At 38.2% G+C, this 24,894-nt stretch overlaps 1 protein-coding gene across 4 annotated transcripts in view; it reads right to left on the bottom strand.

The window, feature by feature from the left end:
• tnnt3b (troponin T type 3b (skeletal, fast)) overlaps positions 1 to 24,894 on the bottom strand; it is a 41,887-nt gene that overhangs the window by 8,668 nt on the left and 8,325 nt on the right. Inside the window, exons 2-10 of one of the 4 annotated variants that reach the window (XM_061934046.2) lie at positions 19,508 to 19,547; positions 19,333 to 19,346; positions 16,244 to 16,405; positions 14,261 to 14,278; positions 13,092 to 13,112; positions 11,874 to 11,892; positions 11,738 to 11,783; positions 5,437 to 5,553; positions 5,279 to 5,356 (exon numbers count right to left, since the gene is read on the bottom strand). In XM_061934046.2, coding sequence (XP_061790030.1) covers positions 5,279 to 5,356; positions 5,437 to 5,553; positions 11,738 to 11,783; positions 11,874 to 11,892; positions 13,092 to 13,112; positions 14,261 to 14,278; positions 16,244 to 16,405; positions 19,333 to 19,346; positions 19,508 to 19,527 — 495 coding nt within the window. In that variant the 5' untranslated portion in view covers positions 19,528 to 19,547. The remainder of the gene's footprint in view (positions 1 to 5,278; positions 5,357 to 5,436; positions 5,554 to 11,737; positions 11,784 to 11,873; positions 11,893 to 13,091; positions 13,113 to 14,260; positions 14,279 to 16,243; positions 16,406 to 19,332; positions 19,347 to 19,507; positions 19,548 to 24,894) is intronic. The other 3 variants (XM_072914836.1, XM_061934048.2, XM_061934047.2) reach the window with 3 other exon arrangements.

Below are 24,894 nucleotides of genomic sequence, written 5' to 3'. Positions count from 1 at the left end.
TTTGTGTTGTGTTGTGTTTGCTCGGTACTCGTTTTATCTTTTAACCTGCTCATTGTACAGCACTTTGGCTACCCCTGTGGTCAATTTTAAATGTGCTCTATAAATAAAGTTGATTTGATTTGATTTGATTTGCTTAGGTATTTTAATTTTATTTTGTTCAACGAATTGTATGGAAATAAAAGGCAATGCTGTATTAATGTATTGATATCGATACAATATTTTATTTTTCCTGTGTTTTATTCTGATCATGATCATGATCTTAGTGATCATGATCATAATCTGAGGCAAAATGAAAGGAAAAAAAAATCACAAAATCTTTAAACAAATAAGTTTAGTATTTTAGTTTAGTACATATTTACTCGGTATCTGATCAATACCAAAATTTGCTGCTGGACAGAACAAACAGGACAGTGTCATGTGATTGGATGAGCACGAGGAGGATTAGAAAAACAAGTTTTTCTTTGGTGGCCACACTTTTTTTTATTAGATACTATTTCTCACACATTTGAGTTAAATGCATATTTTGGACTAAAACTATTTCACGAGAGAAACAAATAGTTGCATGTCTTTATAGTACAAAATCACAACTTCAATTGCCACCAATCCCACCAGGGTTTGAACCCAGTATGTCTACCTTGTAAGACAAGCAGGTACATTTTCCCTTATTTTCACGGAGGGCCACATCGCAGTTACGGCTGCCACCAGAGGGCCATTCATAACTGTAAATCATTTATGAATATAAATGTATAGGGATTTGCCTAATGGTATTATTGTACAATTATTATATGTTTTTACATACACTATAAAAAAATATTTGAATTTTTCAATAAAAAACTGGTAGATCAGTCGCAACAAGTTTACCGTAAAATCTACGGTGGTTTTTACAGCTTATTACTGAAAATGGAAAATCGGTACAATAGCATTTTAATTTTTTTTTCTGAGCAGCCTGTTTTGTTTTGTTTTTTACCGTAAAATTTATTGTCATCTCGACAGTGTACAATTTGATGGATTGCTTGCTTTTGATATCATAAGTCAAGCTGATATGTAATCTTTTTTTAAATTGATTTAGCTAATAAAAAGTTTGAAATGTATGATAGTATTATATTAGTTGCATTATTAGATAATATTAGAGTGTAAAAGATGTGCAACTGAATGCAATACACGTATGTTTTTTGTGTTACAATTGGAAAGAACAAATACATTTTGTCAAAAAAAAAAAGTAGTATAAGTTAATGACGCATATTATTTCAAGGTTCTTGCGAGCCAAATGTGGCCCCCGGCCCTTGAGTTTGACACCTGTGGCTTAAATTGTGCGCACCACAAAGGACGGTACTGATGTGGAGGGAATTTTTTTAAACAATATTCTTATTAGTGACAGAGCAGGAAGGGTCTTAGGATAAGTTTGTGGTAACATTTCATATAAAGTGCCCTGTCAATCAATAGTTGACATGTTGTATGCGTTTATCCCGGCAAAATGAGGCCCCTATGGATCGCATAGCGAGTGGTCGGTGTATAGGTAAGGCCGGCGCTGGATGGATGGCAACGACCATAGTTAGCCATCAATAGACTTTTTCAGAACCTTCCCCACTTACTTAAATAAAGTTCCCTCTGTGTTTCCATCAAAAACTACTCGGGTAGATCTAGTTTTTCAGTAACCTTTCGGAGTTCCTTCTAGCTAGGTGGGACTTTTCCAAGGGACCAGGAACCTTTTCGGGGGCGGACTGTGTTGTCGAACACTGATTGGTTGAACTCAGTTGGGGTTCCTAAAACGTATTTTTAATACACACGACCACCATTGAATATATGTAGCGACTCATTTATTTCTTAATTCTTGTGTATTTCTATTACAACAAATTTGACGACAGAGAGAAAAGAAGAACGAAAGGAGCTTTCGAAATGCCGGAACTTTTGTGGGGCATCTTTGTGCTGAAGAACGCTAATCGGTGGAACTATTTTGGAGCGTTTTTAGTCAGCCATAGTCTTTAAACTATATGCAGTTTATTGTTTATTAGTTTAACAAACTTCATTTCCATACACGAAACTACAAAGAGTGGACGGAGTCTTTTAAACGTATTTACAGAGGAATATGAAGCTGGACTCGAAGCGGCAACCTCAGCTGCTAACTACTCTGACTTCATTGGATAAATGTAAGAAAAAAAGGAGGCAATACATGAGTGGAACCTAGGTTAATAACATTAAATATCAACTATTTACTTTATTACATGTTTTAAAAGTAGTCAGAGACAGTTATTAGCCTCAACCCGAGTGAGCAGAATGCTAATGCTAACAAGCTAATGCTAAAGCTGATGTTTTCGTGTTGTTGGAGTGAGATAAACCCTGACATTTATTATTTATATATTGTTATTTACCATCATGAACTCATCATTTACTAAGAAGACGACTTTCATTGCGAACAAAAGCCTGAATTTTTATGAATCACTTGCTACACTTTATGTACAAAATCATTTTGTATATTACTGCTTTGTATTTCAAATACTTACATTTTTGTAAAAGAACTGTGATCAAATGTTGTCTGTTTATTTACATTGTATACTAAACCACTTCTTCATATGCAGTGTTCTGAAAATTACTTTTAAAAAGCAATTAATTATAGTTTGTTGTTATTTTACCAAAAAAGTAATTGAATTACTACAGGAATTACTCTTTAATAAATGTAATTAATTACTAGGGAAAAAACAACTTTAAATATCTGGCATGTGCATTTGAGAGATGTTTCATATAAGAGCAAAATGTGCGGAGTCTGTGCTTTTAAAAGGCGGGACTCGTTGCCTCGTGACATGTGACGTCATCGAGGGTTTTTTTTTAGCTTTAGGAGTTAGCAGCGGCACTTTTGAATCTTTTCACCGGATTGTGTTACCTCTGCTTAATAAAGAGATTGAATGTGCTTCCATGGCTGTCATGTCTTCTCGTCAACATACGGGATATTGTTTGGATGGCAAGTTTGTCACTTCAATCGTTGATTTGTTTCTCAATATTCCCATCGTGTACGTGTGCATATGTTGCTGTCTGCTAAGGGGCGGCATGGCGTAGTGGGTAGACCGGCCGTGCCAGAAACCTGAAGGTTGCAGGTTCGCTCCCCGACTCTTGACGTTGTGTCTTTGGGCAGGACACTTCACCCTTGCCCCCGGTGCTGCTCACACTGGTGAATGAATGATGAATGAATGATAGGTGGTGGTTGGAGGGGCCGTAGGCGCAAACTAGCAGCCTCGCTCTGTCAGTCTACCCCAGGGCAGCTGTAGCTTACCACCACCAGGTGTGAATGAATGATGGCTTCTCACTTCTCTGTGAGCGCTTTGAGTATCTAACAATAGATAAGCGTGATATAAATTGGAATCCATTATTATTATTATTATTATTTGCTGTGTCACAGTGTGATCCTATTGCTGCTTGTTGCTTTCACTAGTAAAAAGACATTCCCTGCATTGAACTTGCTGTGACGCTGACTTGTTGTCGACATAAAACCATATAAAATGTGGCATGCCACATTACATCACAGCGTTATAACGGACCTAAAAGTAATTAATTCGATTACTCGTTACTAGTAAAAGTAACGGACGTTATTATATAACGCTGTTATAATGAACACTGTCCATATGTCATCAGACTGATTTGTACAAACTACCTTGACCTGTGAAATGCGGTGGAAACACAAACCACACACTTCTACTGGAACCTATAGATCCTTTTGGTGGAAAAGGGCCTATTGTGCTGAAGAACGCAATTCAGTGGAACTATTTTGGAGTGTTTCTACTCAGCCGTAGTCTTTAAAATGCATGCAGTTTATTGTTGTTTATTTTTTTTACAAACTTAATTTTGATACGCAAAGCTACAAGAAGTGGACGGACTCTTTTAAACATATTTAAAGAGGAATATGACGCTGGACTCGAAGCAGCGACCGCAGCTGCTTACAACTCTGAGGTTGTTGGATAAATGCAGTACACGATTAAATTGAAGGTAAATAACATCAAATATTACCTATTTACTTGATATACATGTTGTATAAGTAATCAGTGGCACTACATTTGTGTACCGTATTTTTTGGACTATAAGTCGCAGTTTTATTCATAGTTTGGGGGGTGCGACTTATGCTCAAATGATTAACACATTAGCGTAAAATATCAAATAATATTATTGATCTCATTCACGTAAGAGACTAGACGTATAAGATTTCATGGGATTTAGCGATTAGGAGTGACAGATTGTTTGGTAAACGTATAGCATGTTCTATTATTAGTTCATATGACTCTTACGATAATATGTTACGTTAACATACCAGTTGGTTATTTATGCCTCATATAACGTACACTTATTCAGCCTGTTGTTCACTATTCTTTATTTATTTTAAATTGCCTTTCAAATGTCTATTCTTGGTGTTTTATCAAATACATTTCCCCAAAAAATGCGACTTATACTCCAGTGCGACTTATATATGTTTGTTTCCTTCTTTATTATGCATTTTCGGCCGATGCGACTTATACTCTGAAAGCGACTTATACTCCGAAAAATACGGTAGTTATTAGCCTCAACCCGAGTGAACAGACTGCTATTGCTAACAAGCTAACGTGTTAGCTAATGTGTTCGTGTTGTTGGAGTGAGATAAACCCTGACATTTATTATTTATATATTGTTATTTACCATCATGAACTCATTATTTACTAAGAGCACGACTTTCTGACTGTTGGACATTGCAGACAAAAGCCTGAATTTTTATGAACAACTTGGCACACTTTATTTACAGCGTTACAATGGACCTAAAAGTAATTAATTGGATTACTCGTTATTAGTAAAAGTGACGCCGTTCTTGGAAAACACTGTTATAATGAACACTGTCCATGTGTCATCAGACTGATTTGTAAAAACTACCTTGACCTGTAAAATGCGGTGGAAACACAAACCACACACTTCTACAGGAACCTATGGATCCAGGAACCAGAGGTTCCAGGAACCTAAAGTTCCTGAACTTGGGCCCATTGTTTATGAGATTTTGACAGAGGTCAGAATGAATATATATCAAATGTGGGAAGCCACCCTTTGACGGGCCTAAATAAACGATTCTCTGCCCCTGCCTTATATGGATGATATGTGGATTTGCTATGATAGTTTGAAGTTTGACATGCAGAACCGGTGATCACTGATTTTCATACGGCCCCAGAGTTTGACACCTGTACTTTAAAGTGAGGAAATCAAAAACAAGTTATGTTGTGTCTTACTAAGAAAAGAAGGGCAGAAACAATCTTAAAAAGCAGAATCTGTGTACCTCCCGTCTGGCTTGTCGCTCTTTATCCTTCTCCGAACGAATCCTTTGCTGCTCTGCTCGCTCAGCACGACGCTTCTCCTAGTCACACATCAGCCGATACACATCGTTACACGTCGACATGATGGCGATGACACAAAATCGGCTGTTTTCAAACTCACAATTCTTTCCTTAAGAAAGATCAACTCCTCCTCCTCCTTCTTCCTGCACTCGAAGTGAGCATCGATCAACGACTGTAGCTCAACCAAGTCTTTGTTTTGACGTTTCTTCTGAATGTCCTGCAATATTCATACCAAATACGGACATCAGACATGACTTAAAACAGTGTTTCCTAACCATAGGGCCGGGGCCCATTTTTAGGCCACGAGCCCCCAAAAATATTGGTTTCTCAGTTATGCGCCGCAGTTATACTCAGCTGTAATACACTTTTCCACCACTTTTGGTAGTAATAATCTCAAACAAACAGAAGAAGTCTGGACCTTAAGTCATAGAGAAATTTCTTAAGCGCCAAAATTATGACTAAAGTGGTGAAGCTGTATTTTCATTTGCACTTAAATTGTATTCACGCTTTAGCACAGGGGTCCCCAAACTATGCCGAAAGTCCCAAGTTAAAAAAAATATATATATATGTTTTTTTTTTAAATTATGATTTAAAAAAAAAATCTGTCCTTTCTAATGCATTTTCTACCGCTTGGTACTCTCGGTGTCTCCTAGCCACTCAGGCAAATCATATTGTCTAAAAATGCATTTGCCCATTCCTTCTTCTGCAGTTTATTTGATAGGTGCTTATTTTTCTAATCAGCCTGACCTAAGCCTAAAGTTTATGTGTTAAATAAATAATAATCTTTGTGATTAACGCGTTGTTTCATATAATTTCACAAGGTTTTCCACTGTAGGTTGGTGATGTAATTGTGTGAAAGCTACAACGCATGTAGATTTTGTTACTTGGCAGCATCTTAGAAGTATGCGAGCTGTTTCCTCGTTAGAATGCCAATGTTAGCATGCTCACATTCATGCTCGCATTTTGTCTTATTTCATATGTTTTTACCTAATAATCACAGATTTTGTTGCTTGGCACAATCTTAGAAGCATGCTAGCTGTTCCCCTGTTAGCATGCTAACTTTTTATGCCTAATGGGGTATATTTAGAGCAAAAATGTATAGATTCTGTTACTTTGTAACCTCTAGCGGTATCCTAACTCTTCGAACTATACCAACAGTTAGCATTTCAAGATTCATAGTACATTTCAGTACAGCCTCTAGTCTTCACCTCTCAGACAATTTTAATCTTTAAACTATTTCAACTTTCAAACTATTTCTATATTCCACTAGAATTTCAGTTCATGTCAGCTCTTCAAACATTCAAATCATTTCAACATTTAAACAATTTCAACATTCAATCTATTTCCCATTCGTTCCACATTCACTGGAGCATTGACACACAATTTCTGCAGAATTTGTTTCATCTGGTTATTGAATACGATTATAGGGGAACATTATCAGCAGACCTATGTAAGCGTCAATATATACCTTGATGTTGCAGAAAAAAGACCATATCTTTTTTTAACCGATTTTCAAACTCTAAATGGGTGAATTTTGGTGAATTAAATGCCTTTCTATTATTCGCACATCGGAAAGCAATCCGCCATTTTCTCAAACACCGAGTCAAATCAGCTCTGTTATTTTCCGTTTTTTCGACTGTTTTCCGTACCTTGGAGACATCATGCCTCGTCGGTGTGTTGTCGGAGGGTGTAACAACACCAACAGGGACGGATTCAAGTTGCACCAGTGGCCCAAAGATGCCAAAGTGGCAAGAAATTGGACGTTTGTTCCGCACACTTTACCGACGAAAGCTATGCTACGACAGAGATGGCAAGAATGTGTGGATATCCTGCGACACTCAAAGCAGATGCATTTCCAACTGAACTGGACAGATCAGCTTTCAGGAAAAGAGAGCGGATGAGGGTATGTCTACAGAATTGATGAAAACTGGGCTGTCTGCACTCTCAAAGTGCATGTTGTTGCCAAATGTATTTCATATGCTGTAAACCTAGTTCATAGTTGTTCGTTTCCTTTAATGCCAAACAAACACATACCAATCGTTGGTTAGAAGGCGATCGCCGAATTCGTCCTCGCTTTCTCCCGTGTCGCTGGCTGTCGTGTCGTTTTCGTCGGTTTTGCTTGCATACGGTTCAAACCGATATGGCTCAATAGCTTCAGTTTCTTCTTCAATTTGGTTTTCGCTACCTGCCTCCACACTACAACCATCCGTTTCAATACATGCGTAATCTGTTGAATCGCTTAAGCCGCTGAAATCCGAGTCTGAATCCGGGCTAATGTCGCTATACCTTGCTGTTCTAACCGCCATATTTGTTTGTGTTGGCATCACTGTGTGACGTCACAGGAAAATGGACGGGTGTATATAACGATGGTTAAAATCAGGCACTTTGAAGCTTTTTTTAGGGATATTGCGTGATGAGTAAAATTTTGAAAAAACTTCGAAAAATAAAATAAGCCACTGGGAACTGATTTTTAATGGTTTTAACCCTTCTGAAATTATGATAACGTTCCCCTTTAAAAATCAAGAAGATGACTAATTTAGTGTTAATGTTTGAGTGGGCCCCGGGCTCCTCTGTAGTGGGAAAGTTGGGCCCCGAGATCAAAAAGGTTAAGGACCCCTGATTTACATTTCACAAATACATACAGACAAATGTTTTTAATAGTGATCATCTGCTCAGTCCATCCCTTGGCTCAAATCAGTGATCACAAATCCCCATCAAATGAGAGATAAGTCCAGAAGCGCTCCGCAATGAAATAAAAGCCCTGAGCTGTCAACCTCGAACCACACAGCCGCTCCAGGTGATTGATTGACTCCAAACAAGCCGTGTGGACAAACTCGTTGTTGAGGAACTATGTTGGGAGCGGTTGTCATGTGACAGTCACATGACGTAGCTTTACATGTAATGTGGGTATTTAGCTTATTTTTTGCATAAAAGTAATTTTAAAGCCATTTAACAAGTCTAATGCAGTGGTTCCCAAACTTTTTCCACCAACTACCACCTTAAAAAACACTTGGCTCTCCAAGCACCACCGTAATGACCAACATTAAAATACAGTAGCGTAGTAGGCCTAAGTATTCAATGCTAGGTTATTAGTGATTCCCAGAGTCCAAAAAAAGTCGGCAGGCGCTAGAGCGTTTTCTATTTTGACTTTAGTACTCTGGAATGAACAGTTAGAGATGCTACCTCGGTACAAGCATTTAAGTCCCACCTTAAAACTCATCTATATACTCTAGCCCTCCTCTCCTGCATGGAGAGGTTACCAGGTGGCCGCGGATAATATACCTGGAGAGGTACCAGAGTGGAGGAGGCACTGGCTATTCTAAGTCATGACCCGGGGGTGGACAACTCCTCTATGGCATAGATGAAAACCTTCTACGACCCTCTGCTTGCCCCCAATGGACTGGACTCTCACATCATCATGAATCATTTACAATAACTGTACCCATTTGGCTTGCAGCTGGTCAACCAGGAGGTGGGTCCCCACATCAGTGACCCCTTCCTAGGGATTCTTTTTTTCCCCCATTTTAGTTTTTCCTTGCCCGGATGTGCTTTCAGATCAGGGGAAGTCATTCTGATTAAGGGCTATATAAATAAACTTTGACTGATTAAAAACAAGGCTAAAGTTTTATTTATATTTTTTATATTTTTGGCCATTGTAACATTACACACAGTTTGAACGGTAACACCGTGTTTGAATATAGGAAAATAAAACACTGTACTTAAATAATGAATCAAATATTTAATTAAGTAGTTATTTGGTGCACCACTAAATGGAGCCTACCTACCACTAGTGGTACAAGTACAGCAGCAGTCTCTGTTCTAATGCATTAATAGGGTGCCCAATGTTACACATCAACTGTTATTACTGTTTTAATTCAATTATACCATAGCAAAATTGGCTATGGAAATATTGCTATGTCTTTTAGCTTCAAAGTTGCTTAAGCCTTTTGGTACAGTAGCAAAAGTTCTAATGATGTACTCAGTATGTTTTATTGTTTCAGTTATTTTGAAATAATATACGTTATTTTGTTCAATTCAAAGTAGATTTGTAGTATTAGGCTCGGGTTGCCAACCATCCCTTGAAAAACGGAACCGTCCCGTTTTCAGAAACAAAAATATGCGTTCCGTAGCTGTCAACACATACTTTGTCCTGTATTTTTACAACTTTGAAAATCAAAATAGTCTGTAAAATATCAATAGATTCCACAGAGCTTGCGGCAGGCTAAGGGCAATATAGGTAAACTTTGATTGATTGAATGAATGATATACTAATAAATTGTTTTATATTGTTGCATGAAGTTATAAAAACTATTTTATTTTCAGAAAAATAAAAGGAACAAGCGGTAGAAAATGGATGGATAAATGGATGCTCATGCAGTCAATGGCGATAGTAGCCATGTATATAATTGGTAACGAATCGGTACACACATTCCCAGTATCACCCACCCCTACTCTGTAGCGCAGGGGTCCCCAAACTTTTTGACTCGTGGGCCGCATTGGGTTAAAAAAATTTGGCCGGGGGCCGGGCTGTATATATATATATATATATATATATATATATATATATATATATATATATATATATATATATATATATATATATACATATATATATGTACATTGTCTTTTTAATCCGTTTTGACATTTAACATTGTCACGTTATCGATGGGAAAATTCATTTTTAGACAATATGATTTGCCTGACACCGAGAGTAACAAGCGGTAGAAAACGGATTAGAAAGGAAAGATTAAAATAATAAATAAATAAATAAATAAATACATTTTACTTGGGACTTTTCCGTGGGTCGGATTTTGGATGCTGGGGGGCCGTATCCGGCCCGCGGGCCATAGTTTGGGGACCCCTGCTGTAGCGCTTTTTTCTTTCTTTAGAGGAAGGTAGTTTGTTGGTAGTCTACCGAAACTAAGATGCTGAATGCGCCATTCCTGTCTCTTGTTGAGCCTGTAAGTATTTTAATTTTTTTTATTATACATTCTGTTTAAGTGGAATGTACATTTTAGTAATCTTATTTAATGTGGAGGTCCTCCAAATAGCCATGTAAATTTGCTAATGTTTATCGCTCGCATAGGCTATATAGGATTTTTTAAAATGTAAATTATCATCTAGTTAGCACACTTGTTCAAATGTGTTTTGTTTATGTTGATTGTCACAGGAAAATTATTTGATATGTTATGTACGCGATATGTGATAGTATTCATGTCTGTATTTATGTTTATAGTGCTTCAAAGTAAATGCTTTGAAATGGAATCTAATACGAATCGGTTGTCTGCCTGTTAACATTGCTATTGGAGACTAAATGTTAGCAGGAGCAGAATAGGGAAAACTTTCCAGTAGGGGTGTGAATCTTTTGGCACCTAACCATTCAAACCAATTCCGTATTCCTGGGCTTTAGAGCGTTTTCTATTCGGGCTCCAGTACTCTGGAATGCCCTCCCGGTGAGATGCTACCTCAGTAGAAGCATTTAAGTCCCATCTTAAAACTCATTTATATACGCTAGCCTTTAAATAGACCCCCCTTTTGGACCAGTTGATCTGCCGTCTCTTTTCTACTCTGCCCTCTTCTCCTGCGTGGAGAGGTTACAGATGACGCGCTAGCTGTTCAAAGGGGTGGACCACTCATCTGTGCATCAGTTGGGCATGTCTCTGTACTGCTGGCCTGTCTCCACTCATGATGATCCACTATGGACTGGACTCTCACACTTTTAACTAGATCCACTCGACATCCATTGCACCGGTCGCCCAAAGGGGTCCCCTCCGAGGTTTCTCATTGTAACACATTGGGTTGAGTTTTTTCTTGCCCTTGGATCTGAGCCGAGGATGTCGTTGTGGCTTGTGCAGCCCTTTGAGACAGTTGTGATTAAGGGCTATATAAATAAACTTGTAATGACTGATTGATGATTGATTGATTGAATTTAGATTCGATTCTGAATTCAAACAGATTCTCAAAATTATTTGTTATAATAATTATAATGAAACCTTTATCAAAACAGGTTATAGGTTAGAAAAACTTCTTCTGGTTGCATGGAGATGGCCTGAAAATGTATTTAAAAAAAATTTATTCCTTTTTTTAAAAATTATGAGTTGATTAAATCAGGGTGAATAAGAATCACGATTCGGATGGGAATATATTTTTTGCGCGCCCCTAATTTTTACTTTTCACTATTGTTTGTTTTGTGCTGACACATTTGTCTTATTTTGCACTATCTCAAATTCAAACTTCATTTTTTTTTCATTAGTTATATTTAAAAATCTGAGATTAAACATTTCCATTGGTCATCAAGGGTTTATATTTGGTCCTACAGCCAAACCAGTCGTCAACTGATGTAAGCTAGAATTAAACACACAGTAGCTAAATAAATAAAAGGCTAACTCAAATATACTTACATCAAAGTCTACTTTCTCCCCATCGGGGATCTTGGGAGCAGATGGTCTGTAAAGGCAAATAACATCACATTTTCATCATGAGTCACCAATACATCATGTCTGCAATGCTTATTCAATAAGTCTGATAATTCCTTACTTGTACTTGGGCTTTTCTTCTGGATGTTCAGCATCATGATAACGATACCCAATAACAGGGAGAGAGGAGAGAAATCACATTGTTAGGGGCAAGGATGTGCAGAAAGATGAAGTCCAGAAAGTTGGTTAATCAAGGAGAGGATCCATGTCGAGAAGTTGAGTTACAACACGGGGGTGCAAGTGCATGGTTGGTTTCACACCACCAGTAGAGGAATGAATAATGTGAGGCTTTGTTTTATAAACACTTTCCACGACAAATTCTCTGTATTAAGTCCCCACTGTCACCTGATTTATTGAGTTAATAAAGTGTGTATTAGTGTGCGAAGGGAACACTAATCAGTATGTGAGAAATCACTTGAATGGTTTGGTTGTTTTGGACATACTTCAGCAAACATTTGACAACGAGGAGTCAAATTACTGTTAATCCATTTGCACGGTAAACAGAGCTGGGTTTTCACAGTTCACGTGGTTTGTGATTAGCTTAGAGCAGTGAGTCCCAACCGCTGTGCCACGGCACATGGGCGCGCTGTGAGAAATCAGCGGTAAATTATCCAATTTCAGATCATTTGTCCGAAAAGTTTTAGTACAAATAATGTATCATTACTCATCTAGCTATGCCAGTGACGTATAGTGACAGGAAAAACAATTAAAGGCTAAAAGCCTACTTAATTAAACATAGTGCTATTTGTGCTATCCAGTTTTCTCAGGGTTTCTCAGGGCAACCGGACTGTTCAGGTTGTCTTAGAAGATGTTGCACCTTTCATCCAAGCAAGATCCATCAGCTCAAGCTCAAATACTAGATAGGACATCTCAAATCTATCTCTACACCCTAAAGAAGAGCTGTCCTATCTAGTCTTTGAATAAGAACTGATCAAGCCTACCCTGGTAAAAGGTAAGTGGACAAGTTGAAAAATGTATTCGGGTGTTACCATTTAGTGGTCAATTGTACGGAATATGTACTGTACTGTGCAATCTACTAATAAAAGTCTTAATCAATCAATCAATCAATCAAAGGGGAAAACATCTTCTAAGACAATCTGAACAGTCCGGTTGCGTTGATTGAATGCATAACTTTTTGGTGGCGTTCCGTGAGATTTTTCTGAAGTAAAACATGTGCCTGGGCTTGGTTGGGAAACACTGGTTGAGATAACCTCACTTCAACGGGAAGGAAAAAAAAAAACAAGCAAAGCAACACGACTCAGCAGGAAATACAAAATACCATCTAGATCTTCGTCCTCCACTGGCGGGACAAATTCATACAAAGAAGAGAAAAGGCAGAGATGAGTAGTTTAACCATGAATCAACGTTTTGGTTCCTCATGAATTACTAATGCAGCGTTTCTTCAACTGTGGGACATGGATCCCTAATTTTTTTTTATTTCTTCAAGTCCTAAATAAAGTTGAGTTAGTAACCAGATCAATAAACTAAGTAGGTACTGTTGCCTCATTTCGGTGCTAAATTACTGGTTACTTTTGTAGCGTCTTCACGTATGGTAATCGGCAATCTTTTTATCGGAACAAACGGGTTACCACGCCAAAACTTAACTTTCTTCTCTAAATGCATCACCAAACAGGACTCAGTCTGTAAACATTGAGGGCCTCAAAGACAGTCGGAAATGATAAAACTGTAACTTCAGGACTTTATTTTTTACTGGCACTGAAAAAACGCATACATGAGATAAAGCTGTCCTTATGATGTTAGGCTTAACATCATTTTTTTCACCTGTCAATGGTAAGCATCTAGCTAAAGTGCTCGGCCGAAACGCTCAAAAGTTTGGTTGTACTTCACCTTAAATGGTGCAGACTCTTGCTTGAAGATACATTGTGCAAGTAATGTCATGTAAGTGACTTAATTTCGCTCAAAAAACATACAACTCTCGCATGGAGAACTAACTATCACAGACATTTGCAACGTAAGTCAAACAACGGCACAGTTGTGCATGAACTACTGTAGTCATTTCTGCTTGAATTGTGCGGAATGTATGCATGTTAAAATGTTATGACTATAATTGATTTGGTTAATTTATAACTTAGAAATGTGTTTATATGAACTTTTTTAAAGTTCCAGTTCGATTTGGCACTGGTATCAAATCATATGCAAATAATACCTAACACAAGGCAAGTTGGTTTTATGGAGGTAAAAAGACAAAATCTACACCGTTGTGGTGTCAAATTATAAGTTTGGAGAATGAAGATGTTTCGGAGAACTGTGCGATGTTTTCGGAAAAAAATCAGCCGAAGTGACTTTGGAGAACCGCTGCACTAATGACACTTAAGGGACACAATTATTTCTGCCTTTCTCTGGAAACCAAGTTGGCATGTGGAAAAAGCTTTGCAGAATGAAAAAAAAACCCACATTAATAAAACGAAATAATCTAAATCAACATACCTTCCTCTTCATAGGCTTCTGCATGCAGCAAGCGTCCAAAGCAAGAGCAGAACAAATATTATTAATGCACTGCTCATGAGGGCCCATTTACTAAACTGGGGTGTTGCATGGACAGAGCATGTGTCAATTAGCAGCGATGACAACACCCCAGTGTAAATGCTAAGGTGCAGCTTGCCACTATCACTTCTCATCTACTCACAAAAAGAATTAAGGGAGCTGAACAAATGGCTTATACATGATCAAACGACCCGCCATCCAAGGTGTTAATCAATTTCAAACACTGTGTCAATTCATCCCAAGCCTCGGATGGAAAGGGACAATTAAATCATGTAAAAAAAACAGTTGGATTTCTTCTTCTCCCTTGAAACATTCTATGCAGAGTTCATGTCACAGTCATAGCACACTAATGCAGCGAAATGGAAAGACAGTTTATTATGTGACAGCTAACACTGAAGTTTTGCAAAAATATTTGCTCATTCTAAAAACAATGGTTCATGAGGGTTCTACAGAAGCACTTTAGGGTTCTTTGTTAGAACAAGGCTAAAGTGCAAAGTATAGCAGAGCCTTGTTCCCCATAGCCTACTTACACATAAAGAATTTTTTCAGACGGCAACAAAAACACTTCAAATTATACTTCTTTTGTTACCACATAAATTAAACATCTTAAACGCTTAAAGGGGTCCTATCCTGCACATTTTAAGCGCTTTTGAAATAAGTAGTTTTGATAGCTTGATTGGCAACACTCAATTGGCCCGAGTGTGTGAATGTGAGTGTGAATGTTGTCTGTCTATCTGTGTTGGCCCTTTGATTGTCCAGGGTGTACCCCGCCTTCCGCCCGAATGCAGCTGAGATAGGCTCCAGCACCCCCCGCGACCCCGAAAGGGACAAGCGGTAGAAATGGATTGATGGATGGATATAAAATACACTATAAAGCTTCAAGTTGTGTACGGGGTAAATCTGCATTATTTTCCTCTTGGCCAACGTATTGGGATTCTGCAGCCTGCTCCGAGACCACGCATACTTTTTTTTTGCAATTGGTTGGGTATCTGCATATGCACACCCACCTAGAAGGGTTGCGTGCTAATGCTTATCAGCAAATACTGAAGAAATTTAAGATATTGGAGAATTCGGCGGTCAAACTGTAGCCTCTGCCCAAGAAGTGGTGAGAGCAGAGGAGCAGTGATCGTGTGAGGTGCATCTTTAGCTCCGACCGTTGAAGTGATTTAGGAGTGGTATAGGAATAAAAACACACCAACCTCATGATACGACTCTTCCACATTATGTGAAAGAGTACAACATTTTCAACATAACTCTTGCAAATGCAAATGTAGGATAGGGCCCCTTTAATGTGCAGGTCAAAATTATTTCTTTTTTTTCCACATTCTCTGGTGACCAAGTCATTCATTAACAATAATATTCGTTATGGTCCAACCCGTCGCAATGTACTGTAACTGTTGCAACCATTTGAATGTGTTGACATGCATGTTTGTATTTCCACAAGGCACAGCATATGCTGCCTGCATGCTTCCATAATGCAAGACATGAAGCATGTAGAATGAAATCATTTTAGTTGCTTCCCACGAACACTGACTCTCAACATCGAAAGTGAAACTAATTGCAATGCGGAACTTTTAACCCTTTATCGGGCTCTAAGTTCAAATACAAACAGAGCATTGTGATAATGTATTAAATGAATATATTTGAGTTATTTTCTTTCTTTATTGATCGACTGGGATACATTTTGTGGTTGTATTGCCTTATCACTATGTAGGTGCATACAACTGTTTGAGTTAGCAGATATGAATCCTTGCCCTATAAGGTGCTGAAAGTAGCATTGTCTGAATTGGAGTGGAGTCGCGGTTTGTCTCAGTTTTTCCAAAACTTTAACCAATGAAGCTACGTTTTGCAGTGCCGACAGTCCTAGAGAGCAGAGAGCTGAGAGGGTAGCAGGAGAAGGGTAAACAGACTGCCCAAGGCACGTACCTTCCTCCTCTTGAACCACCTCCTGTGGCTCTGGTTCTGCCTCTGGTTCTGGCTCTACCACGGGCTCTGCTTCTACCACGGGCTCTGCTTCTACCTCGGGCTCTGCTTCTACCTGGGCCTCCGCCTCAGGGGCTACTTCTACTTCTACTAGCTCCTCCTGGGCTACGGCCACGCAGCATGCACCAAACCGCCAAGTAGAGGGAGGGTGTCGGAGGAGGCCATTAATGAAGACCACAGACATGACAGAGCCATTAAAAAACAAAAGTGAGAGATTGCTTTAGTTACACAGAAGATGGATTGGTGAGCGAAGGATGATGCTGCTGGAAAACAAGAAGAGAAACAGATGATGATGACGATGACGATGGGAGCCATGTGACTTTATTCACACAAAAGCCATGTTGAGCTTGGCGACTGTCCTTTATTTAGTCAAAACATGAATACAACTAAAAGTACGAATAGGATTCAAACCCCTAAAAGTTAAGAATGAGTCTGTATACTTAAGTGCCTGTGAATATTCTTATTCATCCAGGTTTTTTTATTCTCTCAGGACATTGGACCGATCGCTAACGGACTGCTTAGTTAGTCTTAGAAGACTTTAAGCCTCAGACTACAGCTGTCCTATCTAGTATCATCTGAGCAGGCCTTATCAGTGCATGCTCATGACTACCAAGGAGTTAGACTGCTCTACAGTACGACTATAGAGCTGGACTGGGATTAAAGATGTCCCAACCGGTACCATCTGTTCTAGCTTCAACGGGTAATGTTCATGACTAGACAGGACTGCTCTCGGACTAGAGCTATCCTATCTAGTCATCATAATGAATCCATGAAGCCTGCTCTCGGACTAGAGCTGTCCTATATAGTATCATCTGAGCAGGCTTTATCAGTGCATGCTCATGACTAGATAAGACTACGATTGAGGACTGGGATTAGAGATGTCCCAACCAGTACCATCTGTTCAAGCTTCAACGGTTAATGCCCATGACTAGACAGGTCGGCTTTTGGACTAGAGCCATCCTATCTAGTCATGATCATGAACCCATGAAGCCTGCTCTTGGACTTGAGCCGTCCTATCTAGTATCATCTGAGCAGGCTTTATTGGTTCAAGACTACACTGGACCGCTCTAGGATTAGATCTGAACTGGGACTAGAGCTGTCCTATCTAGTCATGAGCATGAAGTGATAAAGCCTGCTCGGATGAAAGGTGATACGATGCGATCGATCCAATGCCCTGAGGAGCTACATACATATACAATTATAGATCTCATTACAATAACGTTGTTAAAATTTCACATTGTAAAAATCTAAAGAATGAGAGAGCATTTAAAAAATAACTAATCTTTTAATAGGTTGGATTCTATGGTGGCTGACAGGGGCAAATGGTCAAAACACTACAAAAGCAGAAACAATCCAAAGAAATAAATACCATCTATTAATTAATTAATTCACGCACATAAAAGCTGCATGATAAAAAACAAATGCGAAACAATGGAACCAATTTGTTAATGGAACAATATGGGATTTAGACAGGCTAATATCCATCTTGAAAGGCAGGTGACTAGAAGAAAAATGGCAAAATTTAAAAGCGCATTTTTCTTTCTTTTGCATTTGTTTTTGGTTTTGCAGCTATTATCTGATTGCGGCATTTGTACTGGCAGCAGTTTCCTGTTGCATAAGTTTTTTTGTTGTTTGTGGTTTTAGATCATTTCTGTGATGCAATCTTTGTATGTTGCCGCACACATTTGCCCCTGGTGACCAACCACAGTGGTGAGACTGACAATGGACACTATTGGAGACACCTCCATGGCGTTTGCGTGAAAGATGTCAATGACAATTGCACGGAAGTGTAACAGATCACAAGGCAAGAAAATAAATGCAGTGAGCCTCGAAGCTCTTTAGCATTTTTTGCTTAACCATGTGATTCATAACATCACTCAGAAGTCCACAGTGGGCCTACACCCTTAACTTGGAACTATTTGACTGACAGCTGGGTGCGAGTTTGGGCCAAGCCAGAAAATCCTAGATTTTTTGGGATGTTTAAATACAATAACTCTAAATGTATTGTGCAGTGAAGCAGACTAACTCAAATCTTATTTTAGACTTAACCCCTGGAAGATACTGTAAGAGTATTTCTTGTATCGACAGTGCACCAGATGTCCGTGTCAAACACTTCAACTTAAGCGTGGAACCCAAGCTAACAAATTAGTGTAGACCAATCCTCAAAGCTTACAACCGCTAAGTCATTTTTACCTTCCTCATCTTCAGTTTTGCGAAGACAGCATGAAATGGGGAAACAAAAGAAAATATATATTTTTTTATTGGCAACATCACCTGAGCTGAGTGATACAAAACTTCCCAATTTGTACTTGAAATTGAAGTATTACTCACACAGCATGAATACATCTAAATTAGCTCTCCTGTAGGGAGGTGTGGGTGAATCAATCATCAACGTCAATAATAATAATAACTGCCAGGAATTCTGGACCCGCAAAAAGGCGAAACCTAGATCGTAATAATAAATATCCTTCATGTGGTTGACTCGCTGTGGCAACCCATGACAGGAAAAAGTCGATTTCTAAACAACTTTGTTTCGAATCTATATAAAATTTACAGAATTGCCCACCCCTACTTTTCTGTGGTCCTGTACATTTAATATTGTTGGCCACTGTAACATTACACACAGTTTGAACAGTAACACTGTGTTTGAATATAGGAAAATAAAACACTGTACTTTAATTAAGTGTTTTTTTTGGCGTACCAAACATGAATCTACTTCAAACATGCACATTATTATCCAAACCTAATTAAGTTTCAGTTGGCCAACAAGTCAGGAATACAAGCTAATTTGGTCAGCGTCAAATTCTCTATTTCACTCCAATAAAAACATGAATCTACTTTAAACATGCACATTATTATCCAAGCCTAATTATAGGACATCAGTTGCCGTGGCAACATGGCCAACAAGTCAACAAGAATACAAGCTAATTTGGTCAGCGTCAAAGGACGCTTTCATGTGGACACCAGTTTGACAGCTGAAACTTTTGTGGATGCTTGAAAACTCAGTCAAACATTCCTGAATGGTCACTCACCCTCAAAATGATCCCTGAAATATGAAAAGAAGTCAGAAATCAACCAAAGGTGAAAACACAGCTGTCTCTACGTACAGTAGTTGAAATCATCAGTCAACATCTGACAGCAGCTTGTGCTGTCACGGACTGTGTGTGTGTGTGTGTGTGTGTGTGTGTGTGTGTGTGATGCACTTACACTTCCTCGTTGTCGGACATGGTGACAGCAGAACTCGCAGCTGAGGGCAAAGACAGAGAACATCATGTGACCACGGTGTTGAAATAGCTGCTTCGAACGTCACTTTCCTCTTTATTTTTGCATTTTGTCTTTCACATTGTTTTGACGGAACACAGTAAAAATAGGATCTCTTTGGGGAGTTAAACTAGAACTGACTTAGGTCAAACACATTATTACAGGGATTCCCAAACTGGAGTACATGAACCAATGCCAACACCAAACAAATCACTTAATTAATGTACAGTGTTTTATTTTCCTATATTCCAACACAGTGTTACTGTTCAAACTGTGTGTAATGTTATAGTAGCCAAAAATATTAAATGTACCCTTTAAAACCTCTGCCTTGTTTTTAATGAATACTGGCCCTACTACGCTACTGTATTTTAATGTTGGTCATTATGCTGGTAATTGGAGAGCCAAGTTTATTTTTAGGTGGTACTTGGTGAAAAAAGTTTGACAACACTGCATTATTACTAGGGATGATACTCGAAACCGATTTTCTCGGTTGTTCGATAAGAAAAGAACCGAGTCCTCGGACTCGAATTCCTTGTTGAGAACCGGTACCTGTTATCGAGATTACTATAGTAGAGAAAAAGAGTTGGTTCTTTATTCAAATCCCTGGGAACAAATCCCGTCACAAGAAATTACGTCACGTAGCTCAGTCATTAGGCGCAGATAGGGAAAGCAGGAAAAACAATGGACCGGAAAAAGCGCTCCAAGATGTAATAAAGTTAAAAGCAAAAGGTATAATCCAATGAATAACTTTACTGAGAGATTTGAGCAGGGTACAAACACATGACCAACACTTTTACGACCAACCGGAAACATAGCAACCAGGCTAGCAACGCACCTCCTTTACGGCAGCTGTACGGCAACCAGAGGTGGGTAGAGTAGCCAGAAATTGTACTCAAGTAAGAGTACTGTTACTTTAGAGATTTATTACTCAAGTAAAAGTAATGAGTAGTCACCCAAATATTTACTTGAGTAAAAGCAAAAAGTATGTTGTGAAAAAACTACTCAAGTACTGAGTAACTGATGAGTAACATACACACACATATCATATATATATATATATATATATATATATATATATATATATATATATATATATATATATATATATATACATATATACACATACATTGATATATACAGTATATAATTTATATTTATTTATTTTGCCGTTTTTGTTTACATGTTAAAGGTGTTTTAATGAATATACATGCATGTTTAACACATATAGATTCCTTTCTTTCATGTTGACAAGAATATAAGTTGGTGTATTACCTGATTCTGATGACTTGCATTGATTGTAATCAGACAGTAGTGATGATAACGTCCACGTTTTCAAATGCAGGAGAAAAAAAGTTCGTCCTTTCTGTCTAATACCACATGAAAGTGGTTGGTTTTTGGTATCTTATCTGTCCAGCTTCCATATTCGTTTTTATACACTTTACAAGAAATACATTGGCGGCAAACTCCGTAGCTTGCTAGCTTGTTTGCGCTGGCTTTTGGAGACTCTTGTTTTGAAAGCGCAGGCGCGATGGAGCGGCACTTTTATTGTGAAGACAGGAACTGTGCAGTCAGTCTTTAGGCTTTTGACGGGATGTACGTTTGAAATAAAAAAGTGTCTTTTTTCCTTCACACTTTTGATTGATTGATTGAAACTTTTATTAGTAGATTGCACAGTACAGTACATATTCCGTACAATTGACCACTAAATGGTAACACCCCAATAAGTTTTTCAACTTGTTTAAGTCAGGTCATGTGACCGCCTGGCTCTGTTTGATTGGTCCAACGTCACCAGTGACTGCATCTGATTGGTGGAACGGAGTCAAACGTCACTAGTGACTGCATTTTATTGGTGGAACGGAGTGAAACGTCACCAGTAACGCAGGCACTATGAAGGTCTGTCTAACAGACCAAAACAAACAAAGCGTGCATTAACAGATCGATAAAAATTAGTAGCGAGTAGCGAGCTGAATGTAGATAAAAGTAGCGGAGAAAAAGTAGCGTTTCTTCTCTATAAATATACTCAAGTAAAAGTAAAAGTAAGTTGCATTAAAACTACTCTTAGAAGTACAATTTATCCCAAAAGTTACTCAAGTAGATGTAACGGAGTAAATGTAGCGGGTTACTACCCGCCTCTGACGGCAACGTTCTTAAAGCAACCGCAGCACATACATATATATACAACATATCTCTCTTTTTTAACTTTTGTTTTTCTTTCCTTGTAAACACAACAAAATCACACTGTATATGTGTTGTCTGTCTAATTATAAATAATGCAGACGAGGCGTGTTGGCTAAGTTCTTGACGTTTACTTTCACAGCGTGCTCATAACCTCATTTTTAGCTGCCGGGTGGCGACATGCAACAACACTTTTCGGGGCTACCGCGCATGCTCGTCACTCCCGTTGCATGCTGGGTAATGTAGTTGTTATATTCCCTAGCTCATAACATCACATATTTCCCCCTATAAAGAAATAATGTTAACTCAATAAAGTGTATTTCTTTTTTTAGCTTTAACTTTTCATTTTTTAGTATTGTAACCACATTTGCAAACAACTTTTCTCTTCATAGAATTTTCTTTCAATAAAGAAATAAAGTGCAAACATGTCAAAGCATCATGACAAACAGTTATGTCAAATAGCAGCAGAAGGACACTTTTTGGAGAGCTGTATTATTTTAAGTTTTGTGCCCAAGGGACTGATTTTATTTAACACTATATTATTATTTATACACCTATAGTGATCACAGAGACAGGTTGTTTTTGTGTTACTGTTAATAAACTTTGGGTAACAACAGTCAATTTTTTTTTTTAGGGGAGTAACAGTAGATATTTATTTATTTATTAGATTTTATTTTTTTCTTATATAATAAAAGTGAGCTTTTGTTAAACCAAATATTGTGGGTTTTTTCCCATATACAACAACCTATCTGGACTCGATAAGAGAATCAATAAGGAATCGGTTCGATAAGAGGATTCGATAATAGGCTCGAACTCGATCATTTCTTATCAAACATCATCCCTAATTATTACATACATAACTTTTAAGGGATGTCACTTTGATACATTTTACGCATCAAAGAAACTAAAAAAACACAAGAATGTAGGTCAGTACCTCGGTTTTCGTACACCCCGATTTTTGAACTGTTCTTCTTCATTTTCGGCAACATTTTACATTGTTTTTTTGTCAGCAGTGTCCTAGAATAGTTGACTATTTGACGATTCGATGTGGAAGTCTCTGATTCAACTATCAACCTGAAATCGTTAGACCAGGGGTGTCAAATTCATTTTATCTCAGGAAAATCTGTGCACACGCGGACTATTAAAATCATGGCATTAAAACTAAAAAAATCAAGACAACTTCAGATTGTTTTATTTGTCTTACTTTGGCCAAAAATAGATCAAACACATTCTGAAAATATTACAATAAAAATATAGAAAAACTACCAGCAGCGGTAAAGTTGAGATCCATGAAGGAAAGAAGAAAGTGAATGAATGTTTCTAACTGAATACATTTACATATGCATAAAAATGTGTTTTCTTTTGTATTATCTTTTTTAATGAATTAAGTATCCTTTATGACAACCTTTTTCCAAATCACAATATAGAATGTGAGATATAACAGGATAATGCATACATTTATCCTTTGTCTTTAAAACGGTTACAAAAAAGTGGGACCCCAAAAATTTACTGTGGCACCCCATTTTTATGAATTGATTTTGAAAATTCCTAGCATCAACACTAATGGAGTATTGGTGCGTGCAAAACAGCAGCAGGCAGCTGTGGCCTGCGGGCCGGTTCTAATACTAATCAAATATCATCTCGGGGACCATAGATCATTCATTCGAGGGCCAGATGCCTTGACTTTGACACATATGCGTTAGACATTGAACATCCCCGCTTCCTCCTCAAGTTGAGAACCCGAGATCCCTAGCTTAAGGCTTACAGTTCCTATATGGGGCCTAAGGGGCCCGTTGGGATACGCTGCCGTCGGACACTTATCTTGCCGTGCCGTTGGAAGCTTAACTGCGACCAGTTCAAAATAGTGGGTCTGGACCTCCTGGGGGGTTACGAGCAGCAGGGTGATTCAAGTATTCATGTTAAAACAATTAACACAAGCCTGAAGCTAGGTGGCAGCAACGCTCAATTTAATCAACAGGCTCCCAGTACTACCCAGTAGACAGGAACATGTGTACAGAGCTAACAAAAGGGACGTGATGGAGACATTTGTGACAGGAATGAAAATAAAAAGGGAGTTGTTGTCAGCAGCATATTTTAAGAATGTAACCCACACAGTTGCATTCAGATAAATAAATAATCATGTCAATGGTAATTCAAATCAGGGCAGCTCAGTTAGCCCTTCAAGCACTTACCTACGAAAAACTTGTTACGACTTTTACCGCCTCTACATCAAGGGTGTCAAACTTGTTTTCATTGAGGGCCACATCACAGTTATGGCCGCCTCAGAAGGCTGCTTATAACAGTAAATAAATGTATTTTAATGTATAATCACCTCATGTTATTATTACATTGCCTATACATTTAATTAGATATTTTTTTTTAACCTAAAAATTGATTAGTGGTGCTAATCTTACAACAACTCAGTTCGATTCGATTCTGATTCTTGGCGGGATGATTCCATTCAGAATCAATTCTTAAATCAAATCAATTCTTGGAAAACAGTATATGATTTGGTATAAAAATTATAATAAAACCTTTTCAAAGCAAGTTACAGTAACAAAAGCTGCTGAAGTATGACATATGACATACTGTATACCTATAGGCGCAAGTAGAGTAAGCCAGAGATGGTCTAAAAATGTTTTTTTTTTAAAAACACAAGAAAAATAAGAATAACATTGAAAAAAATCTGAAATTATTGAATCCATTTTCGAAAATTATGAAATGCGAATAACAATCAGCATCCCAATTGATGGATATGTTTGAAATCTTAAATCAGGGTGACAACAAAGTATTTTTTTAAATTTTTATGTTAATATTAGGGCTGTCAAAGTTAACGTGATAAGGCGTTAACTAAAGATTTCAATACTGGCACTCATTTTTTTAAGGGGCGATTAACGCGAACACTTCTTCTTTGACACCCGGGCCATGCCGTAGTGGGAGGAACTTGGCTGCAGTTCACTTGCTACTGATGAGCAACAAGCAAGCAGAAATGCACAAAAGAAAGTCTACCTTATGGAAATATCAGGTTCAAAACCATGACAAGGTGTTCTCCCGACAAGAAAGGACTATTTTTTGCCAGGAAAAAAGGCGACATCCCTGCAGCAAACACCTGCTGCGCGCGTCGTACAGAGGTGGGTGGTGCTTCATGTCCGTGTTCA

Source organism: Nerophis lumbriciformis, linkage group LG15 (genome assembly GCF_033978685.3).
Source record: "Nerophis lumbriciformis linkage group LG15, RoL_Nlum_v2.1, whole genome shotgun sequence".
NCBI classification, from domain to species: domain Eukaryota; kingdom Metazoa; phylum Chordata; class Actinopteri; order Syngnathiformes; family Syngnathidae; genus Nerophis; species Nerophis lumbriciformis.
Note: the sequence above shows the minus strand (reverse complement) of the source record. Positions and strands in the feature narration are given on the sequence as shown.